At 43.0% G+C, this 13,837-nt stretch overlaps 1 protein-coding gene across 7 annotated transcripts in view; it reads right to left on the reverse strand.

Annotated features, from left to right (window-relative positions):
- Positions 1 to 2,951: 2,951 nt before the first annotated feature.
- PAK3 (p21 (RAC1) activated kinase 3) overlaps positions 2,952 to 13,837 on the reverse strand; it is a 246,332-nt gene continuing 235,446 nt past the window's right edge. For 6 of the 7 annotated variants that reach the window (XM_087860118.1, XM_087860117.1, XM_045801297.2 and 3 more), the window contains 2 exons: positions 12,995 to 13,132; positions 2,952 to 9,602 (listed from right to left, as the gene is read on the reverse strand). In XM_087860118.1, coding sequence (XP_087716244.1) covers positions 9,513 to 9,602; positions 12,995 to 13,132 — 228 coding nt within the window. In that variant the 3' untranslated portion in view covers positions 2,952 to 9,512. Of the gene's footprint in view, positions 9,603 to 12,686; positions 13,133 to 13,837 lie in introns of those variants that run through there. The other variant, XM_087860119.1, reaches the window with a different exon arrangement.

Below are 13,837 nucleotides of genomic sequence, written 5' to 3' on the forward strand. Positions count from 1 at the left end.
GTTCTGGGTACAGGGTTACAGTTCTACTAGGAATGATGATTTTACTCTCATTTTATTTTTGGTGGGAAAACCCACTGCCCAGGGACTTCTTTTACGGGGTGAGGAAGTAGGAGGTCTGAAGATTTAGGAAGCTGATATAATATGTAGCTAGGTTAAATGGAAACTATTAGAAACACACAGCTTGGTCCCCCCAAGTCATTTTGCAGCAAACTTGAATGGAACCAGCACCAACGCAATGTTAGAGGGTGATGGCAGGAGCTGCGTGAAGGGGCGCTGAGCGATGTTGAGGAGTGGGGGCGGCACTGGTGAGTCCAAAATGATTGCCCTGTCTATGGACAGGGAGAAAAATGGGGTAAACCTACCACAGTGGGCCACAGTGTATACTCCAGCCAATAGGTAATTAAGGGAAAGCCACTGGACCAGTGTCCATATGTTGGCAGGCAAAGTAAATACACTTCTGGGCGGGGCTCATCCTTTTACTACCTAGACACTTAGAGGCTGAAGAACCGAACTTGTACTTGGCCTGGCTCCTGCAGCTGCCCCAGCTGTAACCAAATACCATGAGGTTGATGAAGTACCAACCAGGTACCATGGTTGACAAGGAACAACGTGATTGGAAATTATTCAGTACAAGGTGGTGGCGGGGGTGGGGCAGAAGGCGCTTTCATTTGTGATGCCAAAATGGTGAAGAAAACGTTGGTGGTAAACCTGAAGATCTGAGAAAGGGAGGAAATCTGAAATGGGTCCATGGCATCATTAAGCCTGTGACCATGTGCCGAGCCTCACCTTTACCATCACAGGAACGATGACTCCTGGAAGGTCATAGAGAGTGCAGAGACCCAGCACAACCGACATTGTGCCGCACATAGTCTAGATATTAGTGCAGATGACATCAAAGCTTGGGGCTCCTTTAATAACCTCTAAAGTGCTACCACTGAAATACCATTTGACGGAGGGCCTAGGGTAGGTGTTAATAGCCCTCAAACTTATCCAGATAATGAGTTAGGAAAGATCACAGGAGTGTACCATGGAGCTAAATGAATAAAAAGGGTTTCATTGATCCTGGATTTGATGCCTTTGCTACTCTTACCAACACTAATAAAAGAGGGAATGTTCTAGATTACAGATATTTATCCTGGCACCATAGGCTAACTCTGATATTGATCCACATGCCTGTGTCATTGGTAAACACATCAGTCTAAGTGGAATCCACGTAATTCTGCCACGGGAGAGGCATCTTCCACGGAATTGAAAAATCCATGAATGTAACTTCTTGCATGAACCTGTTGAGGCTGTCTTCCAACGTGGGGGACCAAACTTTTATTGTTCAGGATTTGGTAATATGGGCCTGCACGCTATGCAGTATTTATATCATTTTGATGTTCGATGGGTTGGTGTTGGTAAGATGGATGATAACATGTGGGATCTAGAGAGTATTTATCCAAGAGTTAGAAGACTCTAAATTACAAATGAACAAGATTGGACAAGATTGTCTTTTCCACAGTCAGGTCCTATGAAAGAAACATCTTGAAAGCAGATTATGACACAGGCACTTCTGCTTCAGGTAAAAAACGTTTACCAAACACAACACACCCAATATCAGAAAAGAATCTTTGCTGAAGGCAGTAATGGACCAGTAACACTGGGGATCAAAATCTTCCTAAAGGGGAATAGTTTGGTAATCCCGGCTCTCTCCATGAATGCTAGCGGAGGAACTGTATCATTTTAAGTGATTCAAAAGTTTTTTTAAATTATGTCACACAACCACTTAAATATGAACAGGATTTTAACTGCCTTTTGCTAATGTCTGCACCAAAAGTTTAGAAAGAAAAGGTGGAAAGCACAGTGGGGCTAATCATCTGTGCCCTATTGCAGGGGTTCAGGGCACAATGGTCAAGAGCCTCATTCTGCAGTATAGCATGGTAAGAACATGGCATTCCTCTTCTGTATGTTAAAGCACAGCAATTCAGTTTTGCCTGCTGTAAAATTAAAAGTTGTTTCTTGTTAAGAATTTTATTCTCGGGGCGCCTGGGTGGCTCAGTCGGTTAAGCGACTCCCTTCCGCTCAGGTCATTATCCTGGAGTCCCAGGATTGAGTCCCCGCATGGGGCTTCCTGCTCAGTGGGGAGTCTGCTTGTCCCTCTGACCCTCCCCCATCTCGTGCTCTGTCTCCTTTCTCTCTCAAATAAATAAATACAATATTTTTCAAAAAAAGAATTTTATTCTTATGCGACACCGTAGGTTGGTGAGCCAACCGAAGCCCATGGAGAAGAACTCATAAGCAATGACAGTCAAGTTCCCTGTTTCCCCTGTGAGGCCTAGAAGTGCCTGGAAGAGAGAGTGGGAAGTCCCATTACCCAAAGTGGAATTAAATTAAATTAGGGAGGAACTTCTTGATACCAAGGTGATTAGTAGTTGGTGGTGGAAGTGGGTTAGGGTATGATATGCAGCCCGCATCTTATCTCCTTGCCATGACCTCCGAAACACCATGACGGAGGTATCGTGTAGTCCGTTGCTTTTCTTATTGAAACTAATATAGGGAGATCCTGTGCACCCTTTACCCATCCCCCCCCCACAATGGTAACAGAGTCTGTTGTTTCTTACTTTGTGGGAATGTATATCCTTTGGAAAAAGGACCAGAGTACTCTAGTTAAAACATTAAAGTGCATGTATAATGGAGCCAAACTGCCAATTTTCTTTTCACTCCAAGGCAGGCTGCTCTTGGGAGAACATGGAGAACTTATTAGTGCTATTTCATGTAAAAACCATGACTCTTGAGCTCTTCCTTATAACACCCAATGGAGCCCCTGGGTTCGAGTTACTTAGTGGCAGAATCTGCAGGACATTTCCTGCATGGCTCACGAAGGCAGGGCATTTCCCTGTGAGCTAGGTAAAACGGCCAATGCCAAGGGAGTGGGCAGGAAGGTGACAGAAGAGAGAAGCACCAGGTCGTTGATGTTTGTCATTTTTATTTGCAATACTTTAGGTCCAAGTTTCAAACTGCAATATTTTTACACTCAAGACACAGTCATGCACAATCCATATTTCAATTTTCTATTGCTTCAACCACAATTTAAAATAACGATATTGGAAACAAAATCCTTTAAAAAAATCAGAAGCTGAGGTCAGAAGGATGGAACCACACCATCAGCAGGTCTACGAAAGAAATAACTTACCGAAAAAAAGTCAAACAAACAGAAAGACCATAAATACCTTTAATCCAAAGTTACAGAAGAATTTCACTACACATGGGTTTACAGGTAACACATTTGAACAAAAGTAATGCACGACCAAATGAGATACAATTCTGATAAAAAATGAAAATATAGATCCTCCTCAACTTGTTTTGTCTGGATAACATGAGTATAATCCCAGTAGACATCAGCCCCCTGTGATCTGACTCCTCCTGGCTGATGTCCTGAGATTCAAAACTCAACCCACTAATGGTTATAGGATTCTGTGAAAGGTCTTATCATCACTAATGAATATAGTATATGCGGGTCCGTAAAGCACACCACACACAAGCACACACACTGAACTTGAATTTCGCACTCAGGGCTGGTTGGCACTCTGCTAATAGGCAGGGCATTTGGACTAATTGACTTCCAGTGTACCCTCTCTTCCAGCAGTATACTCCTACAACTTGTCATCAGAAATGCTATCTTTGGTTCCCAAACAAGTGCATTTGTCAACACTCCTCAATGCTAATAGCATGTACTTACTTTGTCATTTCTTTCTCTGCAACCTGCAAGTGCTTACGTCAGCTCTTAATAGTCCCAGCCCTTGAAATGCATGGGTTCTGCCATCTTGTACCATTTACAAAGTAAAGTCTACAAAGCCCAGCATTGCTTCTTAGGAAAGGAGAGGCCCAAATGTATTTCTGCTCTAGCAAATGTGGCAGTGTATTTCTGTTCTAGTAGCAAATACTGGCCACAGCTTAATGAAAACCAGACTTTACATACAGAGCATATGGAAAATAAACACTGGGAACACGCCACAGAAAAAGGACATTAAAACAACAACAAAACAAAACAACTGTGAGGATTGGGAAGGCTGCCACAAGTTTTATCAACATTCCCTAGTGTTATGTTCATTTGCTTGAGGTTTTTTTTTGCCCCCATCATCTTACATATTTCTGTTGTTTAGTGGCAATGTAAGAAACCCAGGCTTAAGCATGCGATATTTGCCATCCATCACTGTAGCAGGCTGGATCTGCAAGGCGACCCACGGTACCACAGAATGACAGAACTTTTGGAAAGACCTCGGAGGTCATCTAGTCCGATACCCTTATTTTACAGATGAAGGAACAGCCATGTAAAGGCTGAGTGACTTGCCCAAGGCCACACACTAAGTGAGCAACAGAGCTTCTATTAAGAATCCAGGTTCCTTACTCCTAGGCTAGTACTCCCTCCACTACGTATGCTTGCTTCTTCATAATTGCTGTTGATTTCCTCTTAGGTACTAAGCCACGTGAACACGGTACCTCCCTCACGGCTCGTAGCATTCACCTGATGGCAACTTCCAGAGGACACTGTGATGGCACTGACCAGCTGCTATCAGTTTATCCTGCAAGCTTGACTGTATTTCGTGGCAGGAAATGCTGCTTGTAATGTTGTATATTCGCACTCAGAAGTGTGCGCATGGAGGCCCTAGCTCCGTTCCCGCATATGCAGATTTGGTGAGATATTGTTTAATATCAAACAGACATTCCCAATGCATGAGGAGTTGGGTGATACTCATTTGGTCACTAAAGGAGCGTGGGATCGGGAAAGGAGTGAAACAATTATAGCTAACCAACAGAAAAGACTGTATAGGAACCAAATCGCTTATGAAAAATTCTTTCTTAGGAAAAATATTTTCATTACTTCCAAGGTACCATTTTCTCGAGCCACATGCAAATATATGTTCAGAATTGTGTGTTAAGTTTACTCGAAATCCCAGGCCTATTAGACCGTCAATTTACAAATGCTGAGTTTCAGTCCTCTTGCTCAGAGACAGGGAGAAGCTTGCATCCCTGGCCATGCCTGTGTTTAACTGAATATTTACTGCAAGTAGCTCAGAAAAGGACCATGAGATTCGACCGGGGATGGCGGGCATTAGAAGTCCCGGAAGTATTTTTATGTTGAAGACGGCCAATGAAAAGTGGACTCTCCAGGTATAAGGTCTGCTCTTGGGGAACCTGAGTTAACATCTGAGACCACTACCTCATTATAAAACTTGTCACCTACAATTTCTTCGGTGAGTTAGAGAAAAATTCCTCTTTTCCAGTAGACGGTCTCCCTTCTGCTCTTTAAAAATGACAGCAGTTGCTGCATACGACCTAGAAGTCAGGCAGTACAGAAAGCACGCGGGGGCCGTCTCCAGCCAAAGCTAACAGGAGCTGAAGACCAACAGGCAAAGGCAGCTCTAAATATTTGTCTTCATGTTTTCACAGTCAGCTTTTAATTGCGAGTCATAACTTCTATTGAAATCAAAGGGACTTGCCCACTGGTCACTAACAGGAGACTCCTACCTGAATGATACAACATCAGGTCAGACAAGGACACGGTGAGAGCCGGGGGATTGATTCATCCTTCTATTCTTCCAAAATTCAACCCGAAAATCTGCTAACATGAGCTAGAAAGGTGATACCCGAGACAGATGTTTTCAAGGGGGCGAATCAAATGTCACCCCCCCCCACCGCAAGTCTACAGTAACCAAAACAGAAACCTCCCTGCCATGCCCAAGAGGAGGGCGGCCACTTTGAAAGCAGAAGGATGTGTCTGGAGTTCGAATAGCGACACCTCCCTCGCTTCCGCTTAGAGATAAGAGTTCCCTAAGAAAACACGTGCCGTACCCGAGCGTGTGCCAACCTCGGCACCCAGGCAAATATGAAGCCTCTGGAATAACTAACTAGCAAATATCTGGGCCCCGCATGCTCTGGGCTCTGGCCAGAAGACATCTGCTTCTGGCATCTTCCGTATGTTTCTATAGTCCCCTTTCTGCTGTTTATTTATTATAAAGCAATATGATAACAATACCAAAGAAGATTTTAAAAGGAAAAAAACTGTTTTGCATAATCCCACCACCCTAACACAACTGATTTCAATGACCTGTGTTCCCAGTCTTCGTCCGTTATGCAAACTTAGTTTTACAAAGTTGTAATCCCTGTTTATGTTATTTAAAAGTGATCTGATAGATTCTCTCTGAGAACTGGCAGCCTCGTTAGAAATAAACAACCCACTGCGCAAATGAATATAGTTATTTACACGATCTTTGAGCTGAGAAATATCCTTTATAGACAAACATCTCAAACTATCAAAACAGTGATACAGACGACAGGAAGCAATTTCATATTTCTTTTTCTTTTAGCAATGGAATGTGCTTCACAGGGGAGGGATAGATGTGGGGGATCAGGTGGTTAAACTCAACATTGGGGGTGCAATTCACAAGCCTGAAGAAATCTGAGTAACACAATTAAAGAATAAATACTTGAGTTAAATCTTCTTACATGACTTGGCCATCCAGTAGCCAAAACGGAACATGGACACACAAATATTTACAATGACACATAGACGAGATCAGCAAGAATGAAGTCATTACCCAACATGGTGACTGATTTGGGGGGGATCGTGTCATCCAAAAAATCCTCATGGGATTATGACAACGCACCGGATCCTTGCTACAACATTAATGTTCTTTTCTTTCTTAAATAAATAATCTCTACTGTGCTTCTCACCCTTCCCTGACTTTCCCACTGCCCTATCCCTATCTCAGGACATTTTGGAATCAATATTCCACAAAGTGCCCTCGTTATCTCCGGGCACGCTAGCAACTTTAAAGATCTGGATAAACTCATCTGTGTCAAGATAAGCTTTAAAAAAAAAAATCCAGAGAAACGGACTAAACGATTAACCACCTGGAGTCCAAGTTGTTCAAGTGTACCCAATGTGAATCCTTCAGCATCATTTTGGCAGGAGAAACAGCTTCTCGCTAATACTTATTAGAAATATACATAACTCTCCAACATGGGGGAGGGGCTTTAGAAGCTGTTCTCGTTTAAAAATTTACATAGATATAAATTTGTAAGAGTAAAGCCTACTGCACTATATTACCATAGAATCTTAGTACAATGGGGGTGTGGTGAAGAAGTATGCGGCTCCTCGTTGTTAATATGCAGAACCGAAAGCATCAAAGAGCTACCATTTCTCTGCCTACAGTGATTGGATCACTATTCCAGGTCTGTCCCCGCCAAAAAGGCCTTTATGACATAGAAGGGACTCTGATCAGCAACTAGGGCTTCCCCACCAGCTTCGTGGTTCTCTCCACCAGCAGGGCAGAGTTAGTGTACTAAATTCTATTCACACCCCAGGCATTATTTCATCGAATTCCCTGGTACTATGAATGAAACATTAAAAAAATATTTAAATGAAATAAAAATTAAGGGCTCTCTCTCTCTCTTTCTCTCTCTCGCTCTCATTAGAACAGTGTGGCTTTAAAAATTTCAGGCCCAACCACGTTTTGCAAAGTGGAACACAACATGCTTCAAATGAATATTAACCATTCGATTTTCTTTTGCGCATCTGTTGTTTTCTCTCACTGTGGATGTTTTCTAGGGGGGCCAAGCCCCTCCCAACTTTGAGAGTCAAAGGAAACAATACGAAAATAGGAAATCCACCATTGGTGCCATTTCCTAAACATAAACACGTGCACTATATGGTGAGCAGAAACTCTCTAAAGAAAGTGCTTGTATTTTGAGGAATGGATGGATGGTGAGATGGACAGATGGACCTTAGCAGAGAAGAAGAGAGGCCAGGGCCATTGATCTCTTTCTCCCTCTTGCTGAATGTAGATCGGTTCTTATTCAGCTTCTCGGTAAGTTACAAACCAAAAAGCCTTCTATCGCACAAACTGTTAGCTTCTCAAGGGCTTAGAGAAGCCACTTTGCAGAATTTTTGAGACTGACAATACATTTGAAAGAGAAACATATCCTTTTCTATGTAGCCACCCTTCAGATATTTTTCTGCTCTCAGAAGATTCAGGAAGTGCCAACTGTTGAATTTTTAATAAGTAGATACATGGTTGGACTGCTACTTCTTGGGATGTATGATTGCAAACCCTAATTATTTTCTACCGGATAATTTCCAGATCTGTCTGTACATGTTTTTGAAATTCGAAAGCTCAAAGGACGACATCTGATCATGGTATACCCTGAAACAGGAACTGGTGAGATGGGGGAAATGGGAATAAGTACTTGGAGTCAAATGTTGACGGGGATGTAGTTTTCACGGACCTCTCGTTCCTGACAGGGCCGAATACTTACACTAGCTCTGTTCTCCAGGGCTTTTGAGACATTTTTAAAATGTGATAATGTGTCACATGATTCTGATCATAAGCAAATATTGGCTGATGGGTCTGCCTCCTGCTAATGTGCCTATTTGATGATGCCTGTGTTCCACAAGTATGTGAGACGATTAAATTTGGTCTCTTGATTTTTGTTTCCTTCTGTCCAACAAAGATCTCAGTATTGCACACTCCTCTTGCTTTCCTTTTGGCTCTCAGAGAAAAGTCCCGTCTTTGTTTAAGAATGGTTTCTCCTATCGGGGGTTTCCTAGGTTGAGGACCTGGACTCCCCCAGTAGGAGGGCCACAAGTTTCAGTGTGTCCATCGTCAGGCATCATGAAGATGAACGAGTTGGTTTATAGAAATGATACATCAACTACCTCTTAAGCATCGTCCTCAAATGTGACAGGTTCTCACCATTTGAGCTTTATTTAGCTAGACAGTTTTTAAAAGCCCTCCCTGAACACACATATTCCTCTCTGCTTTCGGAAAAATGCCTTAAAAGAAACTTTTTCCAATACAAATGCAGAAAAACAGGTACACAAACCAAGCCACCACTATAGAAGAATAAACAATTGCAACTCTATTAGGGCATGGACTTCCACATGTTCACACAGTACTTGCTCTGGGGTATTTTTTTTGTTTTGTTTTGTTTTTGTTTTTTGTGTTTTTTTTTTTTTGTTTTTGCTTTTTGTTTTTTGCTTTCTTTTTTAAAAAAAAAGTTTTGACGTCTTTTTTTTTTTTTCTGGACATCTAATGACAATGCAAGTGAAAAACATCACATTGGGTAAGGAGTTTTGAAGGAAGTTCGAATGCAAGAGGGACTACTCTCTAACTTAAAAACGAACACGACACTATGAAGAGGGAGTGTGCATCTTTGAGAAACCCTTTTTTCTTCAAAGTGAATGCACAAAATGAGGGGATTCACTACTGGCTCTTTCGCTTCACGGTAAAAGTGACCACTTGATAGCCACTTCGACATTGCTGCCCTGGTCGGGCTGCGATCAGGCTTACAAATAAATTACATAATCTGAGGGAGTAGGAAAAAGGCTTATAAGAAGTTTCTATTCATTCGAAAGTTAAAGACCCCCCCCACCCCATTTGACTGTCTTTTCTTCCATCTTTTCCTGCAGCAGAGTTTCAGTTCAGTCTTACTCAGGAGGGAGATGGTGTGGGGTAAGGCTCGCAGTCCTAGCGGCTGCTGTTCTTAATTGCTTCTTTTGCAGCGATAATCAGAGGAGTCAGGCTGGAGAGAGGCTTGGCTAATTTTAAAAATGGATGCTACAAAAGGAAAAGGAAAAAAAAAGAGGAATTACTGGAATCCTTTCCTCCAACAAGTATATTACCTTACATTCTCAAGCAGCCCCCTTTTTCACTCAAATAAATGTACCTCGAGCATCCAATTAAACATGATTTTATTAAAAATAGTGCCAGCTTTTGGCCTTCAGGTGTCATTCAGTGTCACGAAATCCTCTGGCAGCTGACTGGCAGAGCCAGAAAGTCGGAGTAGGGATCTTGTACGAACCTCACTATGTTTGCAACAGTCTCGTTGGCTGATTTTCTCAAACTGATACATTTAGCTGCAGCAGCTCTCATGCTCAAAAAAGTGTCTTTGGCGGCCCTTGATTCTGAAGCCAATGGCTTCTCAACGGCTAAACGCCAGGGCTGTGCCTCCACGATTTCTCTTTTGGCCCCTCTGCAGTATGTAATACAAATGAATATCCCTTCCTTTTTTGAAATGTTTTCCTCATTGTGGGCCTGTGATATTCTACAGTCTTGGTTCTCTTTCCTGTGCGCGCTCACGGACTCCTGCCCTTCCATCTTCTTCCCTGCTTTCCCTTCCTCCTCCCACCTCCCAGAACTCAGTCATCCTGTTCTTTTTCTAACTTAATTCCTCTGAGAGCTCACTTTCTTTCATGGTTTGACCTCTCATCAGCTTTATGGGGATGACTCCCGCATCAATATGGTGTGACCGGATCCCTTTCCTGAAGTCTGGTCCTATTTCTCCAATTGCCTGCTGGGTATTTCCTTCCAAGTGTTCTCTTGTGCCCTTGAATTCAACATTTAAAGAGGTATGTTAGTCTCCCAAACAGGGTACTCTTGTCTGATGTAAGCTACAGAGGCTTTGGAACCTGCGCCCCTACGTTCAAGTCTCTCCTCTGCTCAATACGATAGTTAGATGAGGTAAGTGACAGTTCCTTGTAAGCTACACAGCGGCCAAGAAATGTTAGCCTGGTATTATCCTCCACCATTTCTGCTTTTACAGCATTTTGCCATTGGTTTGATATTCTGACGTCACTTCTGTCTTCTTCTCCCTTACGTTCTACATGTAATCACCTACCCAGTCCTTTCTTCTCAATGCTTTCCACCGTTATCTCTTGCCTTCCCTAGGTCAGGCCTAATCAACTGAACCCTCGACTATACCCATAAGTCTTCCTTGATCTTCCTGCCGCCATTTTGTTCTGTTGCTAATTCTTATTGTATTGCACTAGATTCACCTTCCTAAACAAAGCTGTTGCCAGGTGTCCCTCAGACATGTACAGGGTTTCCCCACTGGCTACAGTCCCCCAGTTCCATAGCCTGGTGTTCAAGGCCCTCTATGGCCCTATCTCTTACAGCCTCCTGACTGGACCTCTTTACTTCAGCTGTCTGCTTTATTTTCTGTTCCCTTCAACCTTGCCTCCATGCCTTGGGTCACACTATAACCCTTCCATCTGAAATCCCTTCCCCTGTTTACCTCAACCAGTTAAAACTGCTCTTTCAAGACTCAGCAGAACTCTTTCCCATTTTCAGACACTTTTTGATCACTATCACCTGTAGAAGTATTTCTCTAATCAACCATGCATGTACTGTTTGAATAGCCACTGGGTTTGAATGAGTCTTTAAAAAGCCTTGTGTTGGTTTTTTCATATACCCAAGGACATTGTGAACTTCTGGAGAGTAGGAATCATGCCTCTAAGGTCTGTATCACCCACTGCAGGGAGCCTTGCACATAGAAGTGGCTCAGTCGATGGACAGGGACTTGACTTAGGCCATACAGAAAGGCACACAAATACCCAAGACCTGTGTCTTTTCTCAAGCCTTCTAGGGGGGTGAATGTCATGTATCCCTCTGTTTTCTAGCCCCTGAAATGGGCAGTGATAGGCTAGAGTTGGAGAATAGCGTTCTGTGGACTTTGGGTGATACACAGGTTATTGCGAACGTGTAAAATGAAAAGAGGCAACAAACTATTCAATTTAGACTCAAAATATAGTTTTGCATTACTTAGCTGACTGATTCAGATCAAAGTATTGTCGGGGAAGGAACTGACCAGGTAAGTGACTCAATGATCTAAGTAACTGTATAGCTACATTAAGAGAACCCATCTCATCACTTCTCCTTGGAACATGTATCAGGATGTGTCTGTGGGTGGTGGGAGGGGTGAAGAGATGTGGGAGCGAGGCACTCCAAAGTTCAGGTTTTTCGTCTGTGATTTGAAGCCAGCTTAAAGAGAGGATCAATGAAGGGCCATTGCAGGTTCGAAATTCAAGCCCCTGGGACAGCCTGTAAAACGCTCTCAGCAGAAGAAAGAAGTTGTAGCCTCGTTGATTCCTGGAAATCAGTATATCCCAGATCTGATTTGGGGTGGGATGGGATATTTCTGACCTGCGTGTGGCTCTCTGTCTCTGGAGGGGGCTCAGGAGCAACAGCAATGATTTTCTTTCTTTCTTTTTGGCCTGGAACAGACTGAGTCTGGGGTTAACACACTAGATAACCAAATGTTGCACCTTGTGTTTAACTGGATTAAGTGTTCAAAGTCACAGAGAGAATATGCAATCGCTGTTTTTAGATGTTACAGCGCTTGATACATGTCCCCGAGGAACAGTCCCCAGCACTGGAGTTGTGTGTCATCCTGGGCTATGTGTTACTTTATCAATATAAGTATATATTTTTTTCTCTAAATCTGTTTGCATGTTTGTGCAGGGGAGAGTCAGACAGTCCAGGGCTCAAATCCCAGTTCTGCCGCTCGATGGCTGTGTAAGTCTCAATTTCTACATGTGTAACGCAGGATAATCCCACCTACCCTATAGAGTTGCTTTCAGATTTAGATGAGATAATGTGTGTAAAGAATTTGGCACACAGTCGGTACTCACGATCATCAGATAGACGAATCCCTGAGAGCCATGAAAAGGACAAATGGTTACAGAGGCACTCACCACTGGATGGTACTCACCCAGGCAAGCAGGTGCCTGCCATTTGGCATCACAAGCAAAGGGGCTTTGACCAGTAAAGCATTAGAGTAGCAAATGCCATGGAAATAATTGCATAGTTATGTAGAGAATTACCTCCGGCCAAGAGCACCTGCATACAACATCCAGGGGCACAAGTAAAGTTTAGAACAAAACAGCAACACCAGAGGTTCACAGTTTTCTTTCTCGTTGCAAAATAAGACTCCAGGAAGAACAAAAGGGATTTATAGATTAAACCGCCAACTTCTCAGAAGAAGGGCGACATGCCAATCAATCACGTCTTAGATGCATGCCCATACTCATGTGCCTGTGGCCTAAAGTCCAACGGGTGCAGCCCAACTCAAACTAGACATCTCTTGACACAGCTGTCTTACTGTCACGCGTTGAGATGGAAAAGCTCAATATAATCACTCTCTCTTTGTAATTGTCCTATTTTATTTTCACCTGCAAAAGCTCCTTGGCAGATCCTCGCCTGTCCACATCCATCTCAAGACAGCGATTTAAAAAGTCACGGAACACGGCCGACAGTCTCTCAGGATTCTGGAGCTCTGGGGTTCCATTAGTGGCTATCAGATATAATGCCTACCAGGAAAAAAAAAGAAAAAAACAGAAAAATCCATTCAGCACATACAGATTAGGATCCTGAGTTGGCACAGACGGTATAAACGCAGTGTCTCCAGTTTGTACTCTGGGTCTTAAAAATTCCATTTTAGAGAATGACGCTGACATATATTTCAAAGTTTCTATAACGTTTAAAAATCATTCCTCTTGGCAGCCACTGAGGTGACACTGAAGGACCCCACCCCGAAAACCTTGGAAATAATGTTAGAAGGTTGTCCTTTGAGAGTTAAGGCGGTACAAATCCATTTATAATGAACGTGTGATTAACCACCTAGGAAATTAAGCCTAGGAATTGCCTGTGCACCTGTGACTCTGAAAACTTGGGGAACACGCGTACACCCAGTCACGTTGACCTGAGTACAACCTCCAGAAGGTGCAGTGACAAACGTGATTGTAATTTACTAAGTGTTTATCTTGTTTGAAGAATGTCGGTGAGCAGACCAGGGATGAAAAGAGCACATTACAGAATTAGGGAAGCACAAAGAACCAGGTGATGGTAGGGCCTGGATGAAAAGTAACCTGTGAGACCCAAGGAATCAGGTACTCGCGTCCTGTGGCAGATGTATCCCTATAGATTATAAGTAGATTTCTCATGAAGGTCTACCCCTGCTAAGAGAAAATATGAGACAAGTTGACATTAGGAGTCTTGGAACCTGACGATTATGT

Source organism: Ursus americanus, chromosome X, assembly GCF_024610735.1.
Source record: "Ursus americanus isolate L20-20 chromosome X, mUrsAme1.1.p, whole genome shotgun sequence".
In the NCBI taxonomy this organism is placed as follows: domain Eukaryota; kingdom Metazoa; phylum Chordata; class Mammalia; order Carnivora; family Ursidae; genus Ursus; species Ursus americanus.